General features: G+C 43.0%; 1 protein-coding gene across 2 annotated transcripts in view; it reads right to left on the bottom strand.

Moving 5' to 3' along the window:
• The window catches only part of ARK2N (arkadia (RNF111) N-terminal like PKA signaling regulator 2N), an 87,553-nt gene that overhangs the window by 8,802 nt on the left and 59,523 nt on the right, over nt 1-19,228 (bottom strand). For both annotated transcript variants that reach the window (XM_048849609.2, XM_048849610.2), the window contains exon 4: nt 7,199-7,325. In XM_048849609.2, coding sequence (XP_048705566.1) covers nt 7,199-7,325 — 127 coding nt within the window. The remainder of the gene's footprint in view (nt 1-7,198; nt 7,326-19,228) is intronic.

Below are 19,228 nucleotides of genomic sequence, written 5' to 3'. Positions count from 1 at the left end.
GGCTTCAGCAGTTAGCAGGAGGATTGAAGCCTACGAACTTTAGCATAGATGAACTGAGGTAACTCATACATTTTGGGGAACTGGAAGTACAGTGTAGGGGGCAATATTGTCCATAATGACATGAGCCAACCACAGGAACATGAACGAACACCAGCTTCTGGAAGGTTCTGAACAGAATAGCCAACTGCAAGAGTGCCATGGCAACGAACTGACATATATGATGAGTTAAAATCATGAATATAGTAACCTATAGAAGGACATGTTAACATTGGTAAGGGGAGGAAATACAAATAAGGAAGAAGGAAGAAACCCCTGTTGAATACGCATTAGACATGGTTACGTTAGTGTAACATATTATAAAAGTGGCATCCCAGCATGTGGTCAGTTGGAGAGAGATGTAGCCCTTGGGAGGGGCCAGAATGATGGCCACTGGTGAAGATGAGGAAGGTGATGGTGATGAGGAAGATAATGGCTAACATTTCAGGCTGTTCTGCAAGGGATGGTGAGAGTATGGATGTTCAGATGTACTTTCTATATTATCTTTATTTACCTTACTGAGTTAGAGTGTGTGTGATTTTGCTAAATGTATTAATAGACTTATGTCATAAATATAAAGGGAAGGGTAAACCCCTTTGAAATCCCTCCTGCCAGGGGAAAGCTCCTCTCACCTGTAAAGGGTTAAGAAGCTAAAGGTAACCTCGCTGGCACCTGACCAAAATGATCAATGAGGAGACAAGATACTTTCAAAAGCTGGGAGGAGGGAGAGAAACAAAGGGTCTCTGTCTGTCTATATGCTGGTCTTTACCGGGGATAGACCAGGAATGGAGTCTTAGAACTTTTAGTAAGTAATCTAGCTAGGTACGTGTTAGATTATGATTTCTTTAAATGGCTGAGAAAAGAATTGTGCTGAATAGAATAACTATTTCTGTCTGTGTATCTTTTTTGTAACTTAAGGTTTTGCCTAGAGGGGTTCTCTATGTTTTTGAATCTAATTACCCTGTAAGATATCTACCATCCTGATTTTACAGGGGGGATTTCTTTATTTCTATTTACTTCTATTTTTATTAAAAGTCTTCTTGTAAGAAAACTGAATGCTTTTTCATTGTTCTCAGATCCAAGGGTTTGGGTCGGTGGTCACCTATGCAAATTGGTGAGGCTTTTTATCCAACATTTCCCAGGAAAGGGGGAGTGCAAGTGTTGGGAGGATTGTTCATTGTTCTTAAGATCCAAGGGTCTGGGTCTGTAGTCACCTAGGCAAATTGGTGAGGCTTTTTACCAAACCTTGTCCAGGAAGTGGGGTGCAAGGTTTTGGGAAGTATTTTGGGGGGAAGGACGCGTCCAAACAGCTCTTTCCCAGTAACCAGTATTAGTTTGGTGGTGGTAGCGGCCAGTCCAAGGACAACGGGTGGAATATTTTGTACCTTGGGGAAGTTTTGACCTAAGCTGGTAAAGATAAGCTTAGGAGGTTTTTCATGCAGGTCCCCACATCTGTACCCTAGAGTTCAGAGTGGGGGAGGAACCTTGACAACTTATTTGTAAATATAAAAGAGTTCCTATAGTGTGAGCGTTGCACCTGTGCACATCGGGATTCCCAATTATAAAATAATTGTAATAATATGGGGCTTGACCTTGAGACAAGAACCTATCTAACCTTAAGGTGATAACTGGGAATTCTTATTCATAATCTATAGATCAGGCTACTATATTTACTCAAGACTACCTGCATATGTGTGAATACTGAGATATTGTAACTGTCCAAATATAAGGCACTAATTCAGCAAAACAATTAAACTTGTATTGATTAAAGACAATGGGATTTCAGCATGGGCTTGAAGTTAAGCACATGCTTGAGTGCTTTGTTAAACTGAGGCATAAATATGTTACCTTACAACATACTTCTAATTGTTATACTGCCTTACTGACAGACAAAATAAAGTACCTGGTAATATTTAGGAAGAAACAAAACAAAAAGCAAAAATATACAGATGTATTTTGCTACAAAATGGAGTGGTAAAAAGGTCTTTACTGGCACTGATTTAGGATTGTCACATCTCTTGCCACTGATAACCTTCTTAAAATAAGTGCTAGTAAATCTTTCAAACCACTCCATGTGTTCCAAATTTATTTTTTAAAATTCTGTATGATGAAAGCTAGATGAATTTTCCCAGATCTATTCAGGTTACATTCCCCACATTTCTCTGTGATGGGAGACTGAGGATTTTCTAATTCTATTTGATGAAACTCTTCTTTGTACAAGCTGGTTTTTTAATGTTTCTTTTACTGCTCTTTAAAAGTACTGCATTCATGTTTCCTATTCTGCCTGCGGCCTGCTATTTAACCTTAGATGTAAAGTTCAAGGTGGCTTTTCCATCAGTTTCCTCAAATCTTTTGGAGTTCTATATATCTACTAAAATTTCTTTCTTTAAAAAAAAAAAGCCTTTAATAATAATTAACAAGACAAGACAGTGGCCAAAGCAGAAGTATCTCATGACGCTTGAGTCCACAAGAACATGATAGTTACAGTGCATTGTTCCAGTGTAAAATGACAGTCTCTTTGGGCTTGTCTACACTGCGTGCTAAATCGGCGCCGCCGCAATTGATGCAGCGGTGTCGATTTAGAGGGTCTGGTGAAGAAACAATGAGTCAGCGGGAGAGTGCTCTCCTGTCAACTTCAGTACTTACCTTTTGCCTCTTGGGGAGGTGAAGTCAGCAGGAGAGCGTCTCCCATTGACATAGCATAGTGTAGACACTGTGTTAGGTCGATGTAAGCTAGATCGCTCGGGCTGTGCGTGATTTTTTCACACTCCAGAGCTACATACCTTACATCAACTTAAGCGCCAATGTAGACCTGGCCTTTGGGACCTAGGCAAAACTAAAGGTAACTTTTCACCCTGAAGATGAAAAAAATCTAGCTATTAATTACTACGTCGAAATGATGCCTAACAAAAATTCATATCCTTGAACAAATCACACAAGGCAGCCAACTGCAGAAGGTTAAATCAAACATTAGCTCAGGAAACATGCTTGACAACCTGAGCATGAGGTCAATACGTCATCATGGTAAATGCAACAAACCCAAAACAGAAAAGGAGAAACAGAGGAAGATTTATTTTTTAAATACATGCATGGTAGGAAATCCACTCAACAAACAAAAAACAGCCAATAACTACCAAAAGGATTCAGTGCTTTAAGTAAATACCAAATTGTTTCTAATGATGAAAAATGTCATCAAATCACTAGAATCTAAACAACCACAAATGAAAAAAGACAAACTCAAGTTTCACAGCCCACACCAATCCAGCAACACTACAGAATATGGAGCAGAGAAATATAGTGCGAACTGAATACAATCATACAAACTAAGCATGCAAAAAAATACTGATCAAAAACCTAAAACCTTTTCAACATGACAACCCTGCCAGAAGCCCATCAATACTTCATAACTGCAAGCCTAGACCTGCAAGAGAAATAAAATTCTAAATAGGAAACAAACAACCAAAAGGTGCAAGTTTCAAAACAGAACTGATGAGAGATGGCCTCCCCAAAGATGGCAAAATAGTTATAAGCACAAAGGAAAACACAGCTGAGGATGACTTAAGAAAAATGTGCTGGAAAAACAACCTTCTCTCTCCTTCCTTTTTGAAGTGCAGGAAATATTTCCACATTAGCAAGCCTATGTCCACTAAAACTAACTTTCACTAGCAATTGTGCATTGAATTTAGAAAGATTTACATTTTAAGTATTACTGAGGCAAACAACTTAGAAAGTTTAAAAAAGAGAGAGAAAGGGATGAAACATGAATGTGATTAGTATTAGCATCTACACAAACTAGAATTTACAATGAGGAGAAAGGTCTTCTAAATAGTAGATCTGCAGGATATAGAAACCACGTATTCCAAGTGAGATCGTCTTTAAAAGAATTATCAATGTTTCATAAGATAAGGTTCAACCTGCACACAAAATGTCATCCATCTGTCTGTCTGTCTGTCCCCGCCCCAAAAATCCCACAGGTCTAGGTTGTGCCAGGGTCCTATGGCGTCAGACTGAGTAAGGCCTTCTGTGTGACTACAAAGGATTGAGATCTTGGGTGCTGCGTACTTCATACGTCCCTCCTCCCACCAGCCCATAAGTGGTGAAGGAGCAAAGAGGGTGAAGAGTAGGTGGAGCCAGGGTTCTATCTCCCCACGCCCAACATCAGCAAGCAGAGCTGTGCATGTTTCAAATGTAGCTTTGTGTGGACAATAACGACTGATTTTTTTTCCAATTTAGTTTCCCAGAATGTAGAAAAAAAGTCTCTATGTGGGCCTCAATCTGTTAATTACTTCATAATACCTCGGTCCAAAGATAGATATGAGAAGGCATTTGTCATAAATATAAAGGGAAGGGTAAACCCCTTTGAAATCCCTCCTGCCAGGGGAAAGCTCCTCTCACCTGTAAAGGGTTAAGAAGCTAAAGGTAACCTCGCTGGCACCTGACCAAAATGACCAATGAGGAGACAAGATACTTTCAAAAGCTGGGAGGAGGGAGAGAAACAAAGGGTCTGTGTGTCTGTCTATATTCTGTCTTTGCTTGGGATAGACCAGGAATGGAGTCTTAGAACTTTTAGTAAGTAATCTAGCTAGGTACGTGTTAGATTATGATTTCTTTAAATGGCTGAGAAAAGAATTGTGCTGAATAGAATAACTATTTCTGTCTGTGTATCTTTTTTGTAACTTAAGGTTTTGCCTAGAGGGGTTCTCTATGTTTTGAATCTAATTACCCTGTAAGGTATCTACCATCCTGATTTTACAGGGGGGATTTCTTTATTTCTATTTACTTCTATTTTTATTAAAAGTCTTCTTGTAAGAAAACTGAATGCTTTTTCATTGTTCTCAGATCCAAGGGTTTGGGTCTGTGGTCACCTATGCAAATTGGTGAGACTTTTTATCCAACATTTCCCAGGAAAGGGGGGGTGCAAGTGTTGGGAGGATTGTTCATTGTTCTTAAGATCCAAGGGTCTGGGTCTGTAGAAACCTAGGCAAATTGGTGAGGCTTTTTACCAAACCTTGTCCAGGAAGTGGGGTGCAAGGTTTTGGTAAGTATTTTGGGGGGAAAGACGTGTCCAAACAGCTCTTCCCCAGTAACCAGTATTAGTTTGGTGGTGGTAGCGGCCAATCCAAGGACAAAGGGTGGAATATTTTGTACCTTGGGGAAGTTTTAACCTAAGCTGGTAAAGATAAGCTTAGGAGGTTTTTCATGCAGGTCCCCACATCTGTACCCTAGAGTTCAGAGCGGGGGAGGAACCTTGACAGCATTCAATGCAAGAAATATGTAAGGCTTAAAGATTATAAATTAAAAGATGGTGGGCCTGCCACCTATTAGGATTTTGTTCCCCAATTCTCATCTCAGGTTGAGCACATGAAATGTTCTGAAATCAAATTACGACTCGTAAAAACATATTGGCTAATTCTTAAGCTACAGTGGGTGTGATGGGCCCGTCTGGGATGCAACCTGGAACTGGGATATCACTGTGCCATCTGTCTCCCCGGCCTGGGCTTTCCGTCACACTGTGACGCTGTGACAAGCTACAATCCCCTCCAGGACTTGCATTTACACAGACAGGGACACACCCAGCTGCAATTACATGAACACTTCTCCTCGGCCATTCATGAACTAACAATAGAGAGGCTACAGCCAGTAACCTCCCCCTCCCCAGCCCAACTCCACAGCCTAGGAACCCAGAGCTGTACCATCTTGCCCTGGTCAAAAACCTGACCAGTAAAGAATACCACCCAGTCTATCCCTCCCTCAATGTGGAGAAGACAATGCACCAGTCCCCGTTCCTGAGATTCCCCAAGCACTTAAAGCAAAACACACTGTTTTAGGTAAAAATATAAAACAAATTTATTAACTACCAAAAGATAGATTTAAGTGATTATAATAACGTACAGTAGATTACCATAAGAAATAAAACAAAAATGCAGTCTAAATTCTCTAAACTGGATAGGATTTGAATCTCACCCTGTTAGATAGTACAAACAGTCCACCAAGCTTCCATACACAGGCAGGCTTTCTTCTTTCCCGCCTGAGACCTCCCTTCCCCAGTTCAGTCATAGTTTCTTAGCTGTTTCCAGGTGTTGTCTTCTATGGGGAGGGAGGCCTAGTAGTCATGTCACCTCCCCCTTTTATAGCTTCTTCCACGTGGAGGCAACTTTTGTTTCAAGCCAAGCCCCCAAGCACAATTTGTGAAAAAGTACAAGCAATGAGATGAAGTTCAGTATCATATGATCTAGTCACATGCCCTTGCATGCTTGGATGAGTAATGGCAGCCATTACCTATATTTTGGCTGAAGCATCCACACAAAGCTTATCAGGCGAGGCCAAGCTTTTCCCATGGCCCACTGTCTTCGCTGATGAGCCATTACCTTGGATAGCCCCTTCACTATGTGCTGGCTAGACTGGATGTAACCAAACTTTGTGGGTGTTACCCAGGAGCAAACACATTTGAAATACAGATGCACAGTCAACTCCAGATACAAAAATGATACATGCATACAAATAGAATAATCATATTCAGCAAACCATAACTTTTCCATTGACCCCTCACATGACATTTTGTACAAGATGCATCATAATTCTATTATAACCATATCATAATCAGATCACTATGGTGAATATGGAGTGCAGAGTGTCATAGTGGGCATCCTTACATTTATCACATTGACCATGCAAGTATTTAACGGTCAATGTTCTTAAAATGGGGAATTAAATATCCAAGAAACCATTTCAATACTTAAATGAAATAAGTGCACATTTTTAAGGGCACTGTGTACACACACAGTGGGATACCTTAAACACACCTATTTTTGTGTAACCCTATTAGTATGTTCAGTTGTACACTGAATAAACACATCACATCAGTATCAAGTATACCTTGCCTATCAATATATTTGATATAGAAATCACATGCTTAATCTGTGTACATCTGAAAACATTAATAGGCTAAAAAAGATAGGCAACTCTGATATCACAATGATAGGCAGAGTATAAGAACCTAATAAAACAGTATATATTTTGCATATTTGGCACTGGTCATGGCTGAACTGTAACATCAGAAGTCAGTCAGCATTTTTCTTTTTCATTTATTTTGGCTATTTAAGAGTTTGGATAAAATGAAGAATTCAAAATTAAAATATAAAGCAAAAAATATAATAAGTACCTTGCATGTTCTTGAACTCCCACAATCTCCACTTCACTGTCAGAAGAGGCAATATTAATTTCTTCATTGATCTGTGCATTGCCAGAAGAGGTTCTCTCACTTGCTAGGAAACCTGGATCCAAATGACCTGCATAGAAGAAAAAATGCAAACACAACCTGAGCCTAAAGAACTCAGAAAACCAATGCTGAAAGTTATTTCCCATCAAACTAACCACAAACGATCAATGAATTTGAGATAATCTATTAGATCACCTCATGCAACCCCCTCCTACTGCAGGACTGGTAGATACTGTATATTGAAGTGATTTGTCCAATCTTGTTTTGAATGGCTCAAGTGATAGGGCTGTCGCACAAAAGGTCGTACCCAATTACTGTTATGAGAGCTTTCCAACTCTAGAAATAATTAGATTCTTCACCTGTAGTACTTCAGAATTGCCTTAAGAGTCAGACTGCTCCTGACCAACCCTGAGAAAAAGTTATATGAAGGCCAAATTATGCCTTATCCTAGACAAAAGAAAGTTCCTTCCAGTCAGTTACTGAAGTAGCAAGATGGAAATTTACAACAATTGTTTTTATTGTACCTTTTCTTAAGATTAAGCCATTTACTCTAGGAACTATTTTTTGTATGTAACTTCCAGCACCAGCAATGAATGTATGAAAATCACTAGACAAGGAATTAGCAGTGCCATAGTCATAAACCCAAGCTCTCCCATCACTCAGAAAAGGAAACATTACTGTGAATAAATCAAGAGTCACAGGTTAAGCAGAATAAAAATCTTCTGTGGTGTTTCAGGCTTATTTTTTAAAAGTCAGGGAAGGGGGGCAGGAAATCATGCAATCAGAAATCAATACAAACCATCAGTCCCTTCTTCATGCAGTTTAAACCCTTAAACTCCAACATGTACATAAAGCAACCAATATAAAGTAGTGTAGTTCTTCTCTCTGCAGAGTGTTCTCTATCGGATTCTAGAAAACAAATTTCTCTCTCACATGAAACTAGCCTAGCTCTTCTCTACAAGCTGATTGCCAGTACCTCAGATCAGTGAGGCCCTCTTAGGTGGGACTCTGAAACCCCTACTAGGATTCCATCCCAGAGCCCCATGACATTGTCTTGCTGGACAGGACTTCCCCCAGGAGACTGCTGGAGAGGTATGTGTTATGGCAAAAGGCCCTCTTCCAGGGCATGCCAAATGGTCTGTTCACTGTCACAGACTAACAGGCAGTTTTCAGTATAAATAGTTTTTCTGGTGACTGATGAGTGAAAGGGCTGGAGAACAGGATACATTCTGCCACCTCTTGGCTGTCAGCGAAACCCAGCCAAGGTCAGCAGAGGCTTGTTCCACATGAGGCTGTCTAATGGTTTAGGAAGTGAGTTGGTGATCTCTGTCTCTAACTCCCACTGACTGCATCATAAAAACCATCACCACAACTGGCCTTTATTAGTGTCAGCAGACAGAATGGACATGAAAACTGAACTACTCTCTTGCCCACAGAGGTGGTCTCTTTCAAACAGAGTCAAAGCAGAGGGATTGGAAGTGTGGACAAATGTTCACTGCGATTACCTCTGTATCAGCTATGTGGATGATGAGAATTTTGGTTGAAAGGGTACCTTGTCCTTAGCACTGAATTAATTGGGAAAGGATTTGAGAGGAAACATGATGCTAAATACAAGAGGCAGTAGTTGTTGTTAATGATAATACATGGTAAATTTCAAGTTACAAAATTCAGATATTTAAATTACAGATGCCCCCAAGAACACAAAATATAGTCTGAAAAATACAGAATTGTCAATGGACTCTCCTGAAATGCATCTCCTGCCTACAAACATACTCTGTCAGGGAATCTTTTTGAAAAAACATTCATGAAAAGGTCTGCAGGTGTGTACAGAAAAGTTGTTCTTTAAATAGTATCATTCACTGGACATTCACTTGAGTGGTTCACCAAACAATAAGGATGTTTTTAAAAGCTGTTTTACATACTGTGCCAGACACCACATTACCATGACACAGTAGGTAAAGTCCTAGCTTTGAATTGGAAAACACTAAATCTTTAGCATATTTTAGAGAAGATGTGTAGAGAACCACAAAACACACCTAAAATAGATACCAGACCAAAAAAGCACTCAGGTGCTCTGGTGATAAGTTCTCTAGAAAAGTCAACTACTACCAGCGCTCCAAGGAAAGTTAAAACCTATATCTCTTTTTAGTGCATAGTGGTGAGACGGGAGAGGTTGGGCAGCCTTGAAGGAGACTGCTTGCTCTTCCAACTGCCTGAGGAAACAGCTAGTACAGCTGCACTACACAGTGGGACAGTCACTCATCCAGAGGGAAAGCGCTCAGATAAGAAGGGAAGGGTGTGTATACATCTAGCTTGGCTGAACACCTGCTAAACAGACAGAGGAGGAGGAAGGGACATGATAACCTCTAGTATTTGAAAAGATCTTGAGAAACGGTTACACATTAGGCCGATACAAGGAAAGGATAATTAGGAAGAGCGGGTTTAGGCTGGATACTAGAAAAACTTTCTAATGGGATTCTATTAATTGTAAAGGTTTCAGAGTGGTATCCGTGTTAGTCTGGATCAGCAAAAACAACGAGAAGTCCTTCTGGCACCTTAGAGACCAACAAATTTATTCCAGTTGTGCAGTTTCTCGTTGGAGTCTGGACAGTTGCTACACAAAAGAATAAACGGACACAAATCTGACATCAGGAATTATAACATTCAAAAACAGGAGAACACTTCAACCTCGCTGGACACTCAATAACAGACTTAAAAGTGGCAATTCTTCAACAAAAAAACTTCAAAAACAGACTCCAACGAGAAACTGCAGAAACGGAATTAATTTGCAAACTGGACACCATCATATTAAGCCGAATAAAGACTGGGAGTGGTGGGTCACTACAAAAACTAATTTCCCCCTGCTGATACTCACACCTTCTTGTCAACTGTTTGAAATGGGCCACCTTGTTTACATTGGCCTCATTAGCACTACAAAAGTGATTTCCACCCCTTCTTGTCAACTGTTGAGAATAGCCCACTTCCAACTTAATTGAATTGGCTCATTAGCACTGACCCCCAACTTGGTAAGGCAACTCCCATCTTTTCATATGCTGTGCATTTATACCTCCCTACCTTATGTTCCACTCCATGCATCTGATGAAGTGGGTTTTAGCTCACAAAAGCTTATGCCCAAATAAATCTGCTAGTCTCTAACGTGCCACAAGGACTCCTCATTGTTTTTATTAATTGTAAAGAGCTCTATTAGATACTGGAATGACCCCTTGGGGAAGCACTGGAAGCAATATCACTTGAGATATTTAAAGCTGTTCTAGACAAAGCACAACAGCGGAGAATACACTGTAGAAAACAACCCTGCACTGGGAACAGGACTGACTAAATGACTTAATCAGTCTTCCATCTCCAACTTCTATGATATTATTTGAAGCAGTACAGCGGTGCATAGACAATCCAGGAAGTTTTTGGAAAGTGTAGGGGACAATTTCTTGGTGCAAGTGCTAGAGGAGCCAACTAGGGGGGGAGCTTTTCTTGACCTGCTGCTCACAAACCGGGAAGAATTAGTAGGGGAAGCAAAAGTGGATGGGAATCTGGGAGGCAGTGACCATGAGTTGGTTGAGTTCAGGATCCTGACACAGGGAAGAAAGGTAAGCAGCAGGATACGGACCCTGGACTTCAGGAAAGCAGACTTCGACTCCCTCAGGGAACGGATGGGTAGGATCCCCTGGGGGACTAACATGAAGGGAAAAGGAGTCCAGGAGAGCTGGCTGTATTTCAAGGAATCCCTGTTGAGGTTACAGGTTAATGTTAATGAATGAGGGAGGCAACCTAGTGACGGAGGATGTGGAAAAAGCTAATGTACTCAATGCTTTTTTTGCCTCTGTCTTCACGAACAAGGTCAGCTCCCAGACTGCTGTGCTGGGCATCACAACATGGGGAATAGATGGCCAGCCCTCTGTGGAGAAAGAGGTGGTTAGGGACTATTTAGAAAAACTGGACGTGCACAAGTCCATGGGGCCGGACGAGTTGCATCCGAGAGTGCTAAAGGAACTGGCAGCTGTGATTGCAGAGCCATTGGCCATTATCTTTGAAAACTCGTGGCGAAAGGGGGAAGTCCCGGATGACTGGAAAAAGGCTAATGTAGTGCCAATCTTTAAAAAAGGGAAGAAGGAGGATCCTGGGAACTACAGGCCAGTCAGCCTCACTTCAGTCCCCGGAAAAATCATGGAGCAGGTCCTCAAAGAATCAATCCTGAAGCACTTACATGAGAGGAAAGTGATCAGGAACAGTCAGCATGGATTCACCAAGGGAAGGTCATGCCTGACTAATCTGATCGCCTTCTATGATGAGATTACTGGTTCTGTGGATGAAGGGAAAGCAGTAGATGTATTGTATCTTGACTTTAGCAAAGCTTTGACACGGTCTCCCACAGTATTCTTGTCAGCAAGTTAAGGAAGTATGGGCTGGATGAATGCACTATAAGGTGGGTAGAAAGTTGGCTAGATTGTCGGGCTCAACGGGTAGTGATCAATGGCTCCATGTCTAGTTGGCAGCCGGTGTCAAGTGGAGTGCCCCAGGGGTCGGTCCTGGGGCCGGTTTTGTTCAATATCTTCATAAATGATCTGGAGGATGGTGTGGATTGCACTCTCAGCAAATCTGCGGATGATACTAAACTGGGAGGAGTGGTAGATACGCTGGAGGGGAGGGATAGGATACAGAGGGACCTAGACAAATTGGAGGATTGGGCCAAAAGAAATCTGATCAGGTTCAATAAGGATAAGTGCAGGGTCCTGCACTTAGGACGGAAGAACCCAATGCACAGCTACAGACTAGGGACCGAATGGCTAGGCAGCAGTTCTGCGGAAAAGGACCTAGGGGTGACAGTGGACGAGAAGCTGGATATGAGTCAGCAGTGTGCCCTTGTTGCCAAGAAGGCCAATGGCATTTTGGGATGTATAAGTAGGGGCATAGCGAGCAGATCGAGGGACGTGATCGTCCCCCTCTATTCGACATTGGTGAGGCCTCATCTGGAGTACTGTGTCCAGTTTTGGGCCCCACACTACAAGAAGGATGTGGATAAATTGGAGAGAGTCCAGCGAAGGGCAACAAAAATGATTAGGGGTCTGGAACACATGAGTTATGAGGAGAGGCTGAGGGAACTGGGATTGTTTTGTCTGCAGAAGAGAAGAATGAGGGGGGATTTGATAGCTGCTTTCAACTACCTGAGAGGTAGTTCCAGAGAGGATGGTTCTAGACTATTCTCAGTGGTGGAAGAGGACAGGACAAGGAGTAATGGTCTCAAGTTGCAGTGGGGGAGGTTTAGGTTGGATATTAGGAAAAACTTTTTCACTAGGAGGGTGGTGAAACACTGGAATGCGTTGCCTAGGGAGGTGGTGGAATCTCCTTCCTTAGAAGTTTTTAAGGTCAGGCTTGACAAAGCCCTGGCTGGGATGATTTAATTGGGTATGGGTTCTGCTTTTGAGCAGGGGGTTGGACTAGATGACCTCCTGAGGTCCCTTCCAATCCTGATATTCTGTGATTCTATGAATGTCCACCTTACCATACCCACTCAGTCTGATCCAACCTTCTTGATCACTGCTTTTGGGAAGAGAGGGCTGCCGCCTTGGCACAGCCTCTAATCAGGGTCAGAAGAGGTATGAAAGTGCTGGGCTCAGACGTGGGGTGGGTCCTGCCACCTCACAAGTAAAATATGACTATAAAAGAAAGATGACTTGTCAGTTGAACTTTAAATGAGTAATAGATAAGGCCAACTACTTTGACCATTCAAGTTCAACTGAATAACCCTTGACAATTGTTATCAGGCTGTCAGAACTTCCAAATATTTTGTTATACATATTTCGTATGTAATAAAGTGGCAGAGCACACTGTGAAGCATGAAATGGAAGTGCTAAAGAATAGGGCTATATATTACCATGCCTCAGCAATTCACCCGAGAAAGCATGATTAGCACAGCAAATACAAGAATACACTACAATGAGAAGCTTGGTACAGGTGAGAGTTGAAGTGCAGAGGCAGACTTGAGTATGCAAACGCTTAAAGACACAAATGTCATATCTAGGCTGTTAAGTTTCTCACTTTCACAAACACACACACACACACACACACACACAGAAGGTATTTTGTTTACCCTCCAAGATCAACACTTGCAGAACAACCCAAAGTATTTGCATCCCCATCAAAGAGTTGTTACCACTCCCTAGAAGGCATTTTCCACTTAAACACAAAGAAAGTTTCTCATATAACCCCACAATGTATGATCTGCTGGACTCGGACTCTCTTCAATGGAGGATCTAGGTTTTTTGGCAAGCACGGTGCAAGTATTTAACCAAAGAAATCCAAAGCCTTTAGGGTATGTCTATACTTACCAGGGATCGATGTTGAGGCGATCGATGCACTGGGGATCATGCTAGCGGGTCTAGCGAAGACCCGCTAAATTGACTGCAGATAGTTCTCCCGTCGACTCCAGTACTCCACCAGAAAAAGAAGTGCAAGGTTAGCCAACGGGACTGTGTCTCCCGTCGACCTAAGCTACGTCGACTCCAGTTATGTTATTCACGTAGTTGGAATTGCATAACTTACGTCGACTTACCCCCGTAGTGTACACAAGGCCTCAGATAAAGAGGGGGTTGGACGAAGATGAAAGCCAGTTAGGGGAGAAAAGACTGTGTTCCAAATTCCCAATCTTGGAGCACAGTAAAGAGAGACCACTGAGTTTGGAACACACAACCAGCTTACAAAATGTTTGGGGCTTGGAACACCAAATAAATCCAAGAAAAGAGTCTTTTATATGCCCATTATGACTAGGGCTTTTCTCCAAAGTGAAGCAGAGTACCCTTCTGCTACTGAAAGGAATACTGCATCATTCCTGTTGGATGCAGTCAAAGAAGAGAGTCCAGAAAAGACGACTGATATCCTGAACATTGGGACATTAACTGGAAAAAAATACAGAGCTGGTACAGACATTGATGAAAAGGAAAGTACAGATTTCCTGCTTTCAAGAGACCAAGTGGAAAGTCTCTTGAAGACAAGACAAGAGATATTGAGGAAGGCTATATGCTACTATACTATGGACGTTGAATAAGAGAAATGGACTTGGTATAGTTTTAGAGAAAGTGATGCAGGGATGTGTAGTTGTTGTGGATAGGAATGGTAGTATGAGTGTACAGATAAATTACTTCCTGATAATCCAAGCCAAGCAGAAGAACACAAAAAACTGTAAGGTTATCTCAGGGGAAAGCACTACAACTCAACATATGCTGGTTCTTGACTATGGAGACATATTGCATATGAGAAGAAAATGGTCCAAAACAGTACAGGAAACCAAGTGGTGGAAGCTTAATGAAGTTAACAAGGAGTTTAAAATAAAACTGTTGCAGAAGATCCCTTTAGAAGGGGTAAGAGAAAATACAAATCAATGGTGGAATCATATTGCAAGCTACATTCTAGAATGTGCAAAAAGCCTGCTTGGTGAAACAAAAGCAAAAGTCTTCTTCCCCAATGAGACCTCATGGTAGAATGAGAAAGCTTGAGAGGCTCTGAAGAAAAACTAAGTGTTTTAAACTTCAGCAAACAATGCTCCAACAGCAGGATTTTCAGGAGTATTAAAAAAAGCCAAAAAAGATAGCAAAGTAAGAGGTGTCAGCCACCAAGCCTAAAGCCAGAGAAGGCTTATATGCCCATCTTGAAACAAAGGAGAATGTGAAAGAAATATATAGATTGACAAAGACCCACGATAAAAGAATTAAAGACACTGGTGAGATCAAAGTTATTAAAAACGGGCATACGTTAATCAGTGAAAACCAGATTAAGGAATGGTGAAAAAATTACTTTGGAAGGCTTATGAATGAAGAGAATCCAAGAGAACTGAGACATATGATAAAACCAAGTAACGTCTCATGGCACCAGTCTTAAGAGATGCTTTTACAGAAGCACTGAGAAACATGAAAAATAAAGTTCCCAGCCCCTACGGCATACCTGCAAAAGTATGGAAGTGCCTGCAGCAATTAGACATGAACATATTGATAGAATTAATTAATTTCATCATGAGGACTGAGAAGATGCCTAGTGAAAAAATATTAATACCAATATTTAAAAGAAAAGGAAACATACAAGACTGTGGTAACTACTGGGACATTAAACTCTTGAGCCACAAAAAGATATGGGAGACAAGTTATTGATAAGAGACTTTGAAGCCCTGGTCTACACTACAGGGTTAGGTCGAATTCAGCTGCATTAGGTCGATTTTATAATGAATGCGTCTATACAAGCAACCCCATTCCGTTGACCTAAAGGGCTCTTAAAATCAACTTCTGTACTCTTCCCCAGCAAGGGGAATAGCGCTAAAATAGACCTTGCTGGGTCTAATTTGGGGTAGTACGGATGCAAATCGACGTTATTGGCCTCCGGGAGCTATCCCAGAGTGCTCCAATGTGACCGCTCTGGACAGCGCTTTCAACTCCGATGCACTAGCCAGGTACACAGGAAAAGCCACGGGAACTTTTGAATTGCATTTCCTGTTTGGTCAGCGTAGCAACCTCATCAGCACAGGTGACCATGCAGTCCCCCCAGAATCACAAACGAGCTCCAGCATCGACCAAAAGGGAGACACTGCATCTGATTGCTGTATGGGAAGAAGAATCTGTGCAGACAGAACTCCAGTCAAAAAGAAGAAATACTAATATATATGCCAAAATCACACAGTGCATGGTGGAGAGAGGCTACAACAAGGACACACATCAGTGCCGCGTGAAAGTCAAGGAGCTCAGGCAAGCCTACCAAAAGACAAAGGAGGCAAACAGTCGCTCTGGGTCAGAGCCCCATACATGCCGCTTATTCTAGGGGGGGACCCTATCTCTGCCCCACCACTGTCCATGAACACCTGCAAGGGGGGCGTCTCACGCAACACAGAGGAGGATTTTGGGGATGAGGAAGAGGAGGTGGAGGAGGAGAAGGAGAACGCGCAGCAGGCAAGCAATGAATCCGTTCTCCCCGGCAGGCAGGACCTTTTCATCACCCTGGAACCAATACCCACCCAAGGCAGGATCCCCGACCCTGAAGGCGGAGAAGGCACCTCTGGCAAGTGCACATTTGTAACTACGGTACAGGGTTTAAAAGCAATAGTGTTTGATTTGCCCTGAAGACTTGGGATGCATTTGCAGCCAGTACAGCTACTGGGAAAGTCTGTTAACGTGTCTGGGGATAGAGAGGGAATCCTCCAGGGACATCTCCATGAAGCTCTCCTGGAGGTACTCTGAAAGCCTTTGCAGAAGGTTTCTGGGGAGGGCTGCCTTATTTTGTCCTCCACAATAGGACACTCTACCACGCCAAGCTAGTAGCACGTAGTCTGGAATCATTGCAGCACAAAGCGTGGCAGCGAATGGTCCTGGGTTTTGGTCGCATTCAAGCAACATTCGGTCTATATCTTTCTGTGTTAGCCTCAGGAGAGCGATATCATTCATGGTCACCTGGTTGAAATAGCGGAATTTTTGTAATGGAACAGTAAAAGGATCCCGTTCATGCTGAGCTGTTTGCGTTTGGCTAAAAGGGATCATCCCATTGCTATGCGGCGGGGGGAGGGGTGAAGGGATCATCTCAAATAGCCACACAGAGGGGTTTCCCACCTGAAAACCGCAGCTCCTCCTTTTAAATGGCAAACCCAACCGGCATTGCTTGCTATCGGAAAGGAGGGTGCTTCAGTTTGAAAACATTTCCACATGTTATGAAGGCATTAGAAGCCAAAACCGCGTACCCTTTGGCTTACCATGGCTGCCTGGAAACCGAAATCTGTTGCCCAGCCATGGGTCATGTGTCACCATACTGGCAGTAACTCAACATAAAAGGCAAAATGCAACCTTGTACCTAAAGCACATGTGCTGTCTGCTGTGAATTGCTTGATTCACTGTGAAAGAGTCTCCCTTTTTTTCTCTGAAATGTATCTTAAATGTACCATCTTAAATTTTAAACCTCCCTTTTTTTCCCCCTGCAGGTGCAATTTTTCTATGCTCCCCCTATCATCTCCATCCCTGAGGTTATCGCAGATGAGAAGGCGAAAAAAACGCACTTGCGATGACATGTTTTCCGAGCTCATGCAGTCCTCCCACACTGACAGGGCACAGCTGAATGCATGGAGGCATTCAGTGGCAGAGGCCAGGAAAGCATTAAGTGAGCGCAATGAGAAGAGGCAGGATGCTATGCTGAGGCTAATGGGGGAGCAAATGGACATGCTCAGCCATTTGGTGGAGCTGCAGGAAAGCCAACAAGAGCACAGACTGCCGCTGCATCCACTGTACAACCACCTGCCTTCCTCCCCAAGTTCCAAAGCCTCCTCACACAGATGCTCAAGAACAAAGAGTGTGTGTGGGGGGGGGAGCAGCTCTCATCACCCAGCCACTGCACTCCAGACGACGACCCAAGCAACAGAAGGCTGTCATTCAAACAAACAGTTTTGATTTGTAATGTGGCTACAGTAAGCAATGTGGCCTTGTCTTTCCCTCCTCCCCCACCCCACCCGGGCTACCTTATTAGTTATCTCCCTTTTTTAAAAAATTAATAAAGAATGCATGGTTTCAAAACAATAGTGACTTTATTTCCTTTGCCAGCTGTGATCGAAGCAGGAGCGTGGTTGGCTTACAGGGAATTAAAATCAAGAAAGGGGGCAGGTTTGCATCAAGGAGAAACATACACAAAACTGTCACACCGTAGCCTGGCCAGTCATGAAACTAGTTTTCAAAGCCTCTCTGATGCGCAGCGCACCTACCTGTGCTCTTCTAATCGCCCTGGTGTCTGGCTGTTCAAAATTGGCAGCCAGGTGATTTGCCTTAACCTCCCACCCTGTCATAAACATCTCCCCTTACTCTCACAGATATTATGGAGCACACAGCAAGCAGTAATAACAATGGGAATATCGGTTGCGCTGAGGTCTAACCTAGTCAGCAAACAGCGCCAGCGAGCTTTTAAACGTCCAAGGCACATTCTACCACCATTCTGCACTTCCTCAGCCTATAGTTGAACCGCTCCTTACTACTGTCCAGGCTGCCTGTGTATGGCTTCACGAGCCATGGAAGCAAGGGGTAGGCTGGGTCTCCAAGGATAACTATTGGCATTTCAACATCCCCAACAGTAATTTGCTGGACTGGGAGGTAAGTCGCTTCTTGCAGCTGCTCAAAAAGCCCGGAGTTCCTAAAGATGTGAGCGTCATGCACCTTTCCTGGCCATCCCACGTTGATGTTAGTGAAACGTCTCTTGTGATCCACCGGTGCTTGCAGCACCATTGAGAAGTACCCCTTGTGGTTTATGTACTGGTTGGCAACGTGGTCCGGTGCCAAGATAGGGATATGCGTTCCACCTATCGCCCCACCACAGTTAGAGAAACCCATTGCAGCAAAGCCATCCACTGTGACCTGCACATTTCCCAGAGTCACTACCCTTGATAGCAGAATGTCAGTGACTGCATTGGCTACTTGGAGCACAGCAGCCCCCACAGTAGATTTGCCCACTCCAAATTGATTCCGACTGACCGGTAGCAGTCAGGCATTGCAAGCTTCCACAGGGCTATCGCCACTCGCTTCTCAACCGTCAGGGCAGCTCTCATCTTGGTATTCCTGTGCTTCTGGGTGGGGGAAAGCAACTCACAGAGTTCCAGGAAAGTGGCCTTATGCATGCAAAAGTTTCGCAGCCACTGGGGATCATCCCATACCTGTAACACTATGCGGTCCCACCAGTCTGTGCTTGTTTGCCGGGCCCAGAATCAGCGTTCCACTTTATCAACCATCCCCACTGCTGCCATGATGTCCCAACTGCCACAGCCCGTGCTTTCAGGAACGTCTGTGTCCATGTCCTCATCACAATTGTCCTTGTGCTGGCATCTCTCAGCCAGGTTCTGCATATACTGTAGTATAATGCACGAGGTGTTTACAATGCTCGCAACAGCAGTGGTGAGCTGAGCAGGCTCCATGCTTGCCATGCTATGGCACCTGCACAGGTAACCCAGGAAAA

This window comes from Caretta caretta, chromosome 5, assembly GCF_965140235.1.
Source record: "Caretta caretta isolate rCarCar2 chromosome 5, rCarCar1.hap1, whole genome shotgun sequence".
Lineage (NCBI taxonomy): Eukaryota > Metazoa > Chordata > Testudines > Cheloniidae > Caretta > Caretta caretta.
This window is presented reverse-complemented; position numbering and strand designations above follow the sequence as displayed.